This window comes from Musca autumnalis, unplaced genomic scaffold (genome assembly GCF_047663935.1).
Source record: "Musca autumnalis isolate F117 unplaced genomic scaffold, ASM4766393v1 scaffold_1, whole genome shotgun sequence".
In the NCBI taxonomy this organism is placed as follows: Eukaryota; Metazoa; Arthropoda; class Insecta; order Diptera; family Muscidae; genus Musca; species Musca autumnalis.
The window spans coordinates 244589067-244592196 of record NW_027411644.1 but is presented as its reverse complement, the minus strand read 5'-3'; the positions used below and the strand labels follow the sequence as shown (position 1 = coordinate 244592196).

Genomic DNA, 3130 nt, shown 5'->3' with positions numbered 1-3130 from the left:
TTTGTAGTCTTGACATTCAAGGTGCACAGAACATAATCTTTTAAACGAGGTAACATCTGTTTCCTAATTTAAGTTTTTATAGTGAAAAAGGCAAAAAAGTCTGCAAACCAAAGCCTCAATCTTATCAGTCTGCTTTGTTTGTTTAAGGGCAGTACAAAGCTTAATCGCTCGCAAATATTTGCAGAAAGTTTTCTCTCAGATTGTTCTCATAAATCAATTCAATCGGAATCGATCAATCAATCACAACAAATTTGCATAGAAAACCAATACTTAGCACATTGGCTGATTCTACAGGTTTTTTCAGTTATTAAACTTCATTATCATTAAAAATTCAAAACAAATCATCTTTTCTTGTTAATAAAAATGTAATAAAAAATCAGCATATAATTTATTTATTAATAATGTATTCTAACAGCTTTACACTTTTACTACCATTTAACTGATATTTCGCTAAATGAATTTTTAATATGCTTAAATAGAAAAAATAACGACGATACATTTACAAAAAAACATATGATGGTGGATTTATTTTTGTGTATTCTTGTTGTTGTTGTTTTTCTCTTTTCTTTGTGATCTTATATTAATACTACTAATGTCGAATTCGGTTGGTATTTTTGTGGCAAGTGTCAGTCTTTGTCTATCTGTCCGTCTACAGTCGTGATTGTCTTCTAGTACATACTTAAAAAAACTTAATGATTCTTGATGATAAAAAAATAAAATTATGAAAAGCACAAAATAACTTATCTTTTTTCTTTCGTATACAAAACTTAAGGGAACATAAAAAACTTGTGTATATTTTTGGGACAATGGTATTTGGAGGGATAAGCTGGCCTTTTAAAGCGCTACCAAAGAGGGCATTACAAATGAAAATAGAATACCCGAGAATATACCAGTAATTAGCATAGCGGCAGCAAACATACCGGCGGTAACCTGATATTTAGGCTGTACTGTTTGTGGGGCATACATCATACCCAAAGAGCTAAGGTAACCAGAACTGTAAGACATTACAATGGCAATAATCCAGTAGACCCATTCATTTGTAATAAGCACAGGAATTGTACGCTCCACTCCCTTTGGCAGATAGTTACACAACAAAAACAGAGGTATGAAAACAACACGCATAATAACGGGAACACACAAGAATCTTGGTTTAGGCCATTGAATCCATGAGGTAGTTAAACTGCCCAACATGGCAAAAAGATTGAATGTTAAGAAACAGGTGATCGAAGCAAACAAATCAGGTGAAATAAAGAAATCCGGGGCATAGGCCTTAATATCCGAATGGACAGCAGGGAAAACAGAAAGCGTAATGAAGAATGTAAAGAATATATTAAACATTTGTGGTGCTGCTTGTTTGAAAACCGTCCAGTAAGGCACTCTTGTTACTTCTTGTTGATTGGTCAATGGTTTCTCCTCCTTACGTCTGAGCATGGTGTGATAACGGTAGTATTTATTCAATGGCAATGCAAAGTAGGTATCAAAGCACACCAAAAGCACCAACATTGCCGTGATAAAATAGTAAATGGCCGATGTTCGATGGGAAGAAAATATATAGGTACTGCATATCTGAGCCACGGAAGCAAATAGACCACTTATGTTGGAGCCCAATACAACAGCTCCAGTATACTTGATGGGAAGAGTGGCAGCCATTCCGTAGATTGTATTTTGATAAATACCATTGGCCATATTTAGTAGTACCACACTAATCATTGTTATCCAAAAGAATGCTGCTTGCCAACTAGTCGAGTCGAGAATGGCCAACAAAACGGTAACAATAAATATCAGCAATTCGAACAGGATGCTATACACAATTCGTTTGGTTAGATCACCGCCCAGATGCACAAATATGTTTAACCAGTTGAAAACTAAATTTGGAATTTGTGAAGCAAAGCCAAGGTACTGCATAAAACTGCTGGCATAGATAGTGGTACCATTACCTCCGTCGACAGGGGCCAATTTGAAATCTTCGAAATAACTCTTTGCCGTAATAAACATATTCCAGGGCATAAGAGTACCCAAACCATGCAGCAGAAATATAATAAACACCAAACGCCATTTGTCCAATGGTGGTTTCAGGGGCAACTTTTCTTTGCCCTTAAAATTTAAATCATCTTCGGGTAATTTTTGGGCCTCCCATGATGGTGTTAAAGTTACTGGCTTCGAGTTACTTAAAAAATGAGTCTTCTCATTATTCCGATCCATGGTTAGTGTGGTGTTCAATCAATGTTAATTGGCGGTGACAATAATGACAATAACGCTTGCTGTTTCTGCACTATCTGCGTGTGTGTGCGTATGTATGACGTCTAGACAACCGTGTCGAACGTATCAATGCTAAGCTAATGCACTCTGAGAATGGAATTTAGAATCGAGACGTGAAAATTTTTAAAATGAACACTGAACAAGACCCGACGGCGGCAACAGAACAAAACTGAAACGAGAAGAATAACAGAAATATGAGGATTTTTTTTATTTAATTACTAGAAATATGCAATAATCTCCGATATCGTCAATAAAAAAACAACCAACCTTATCGCTACTTTGCCATCCTCTCACTAATAGGTCTCAAATTATAATGCCATCGACAAAATGAAAACACCACCACCCAAGTATTTACACTTTACTCGCGAGATATATTGCAAGATTAGTTAACAAACCCGTATAATCAGTGCGATTTGATGGCAGGCGGTCAACACGTTGTATTGTATCGTATAGGTTAAGGAACAAAAATATGCAGTAGACACCAAAAAAATTAGAACAACAAAAAACAACCGAATGTATCTGAACGATTTCGGTTACTATCTTTTGCCTAGCAAACAAAACATATCTAATCGAATCGTGAGTGATGCGGATATGGAACGATTACTATAGTTTTTGAGAGCGAACGACTTTCAAATTCTCTTTTTAATTTCTTGTTTTCACTCGTACCAATAATAAAGTATAAAACAATGGTAATAAACCTGGCGAATAGTAAAGAATTTTTACAACAAAATTTATCTGTGAAATGTAATGCATAACAACAACAACCAAATAATTTCTTTTTGTTGTTCTATGTTTTTTGGTTACCGCCATAATTCATAGACGATGAGTACCCGATTACCTATTCCGATAACTCAAAGTTACAGTACGTTTA

General features: G+C 35.3%; 1 protein-coding gene across 1 annotated transcript; it reads right to left on the bottom strand.

Annotated features, from left to right (window-relative positions):
- Window positions 1-346: 346 nt before the first annotated feature.
- Ent2 (Equilibrative nucleoside transporter 2) lies at window positions 347-3130 on the bottom strand. The gene is made up of 2 exons (XM_073960636.1): window positions 2527-3130; window positions 347-2428 (listed from the first exon to the last, which is right to left on the bottom strand). Exon 2 carries the CDS (start codon window positions 2200-2202, stop codon window positions 835-837), a length of 1368 nt encoding a protein of 455 aa, XP_073816737.1. The 5' UTR covers window positions 2203-2428; window positions 2527-3130; the 3' UTR covers window positions 347-834.

Excerpts from the sequence above, each read along its gene's own strand:
- Ent2 (XM_073960636.1), bottom strand. The coding sequence starts at position 2,202 with ATGGATCGGAATAATGAGAAGACTCATTTTTTAAGTAACTCGAAGCCA.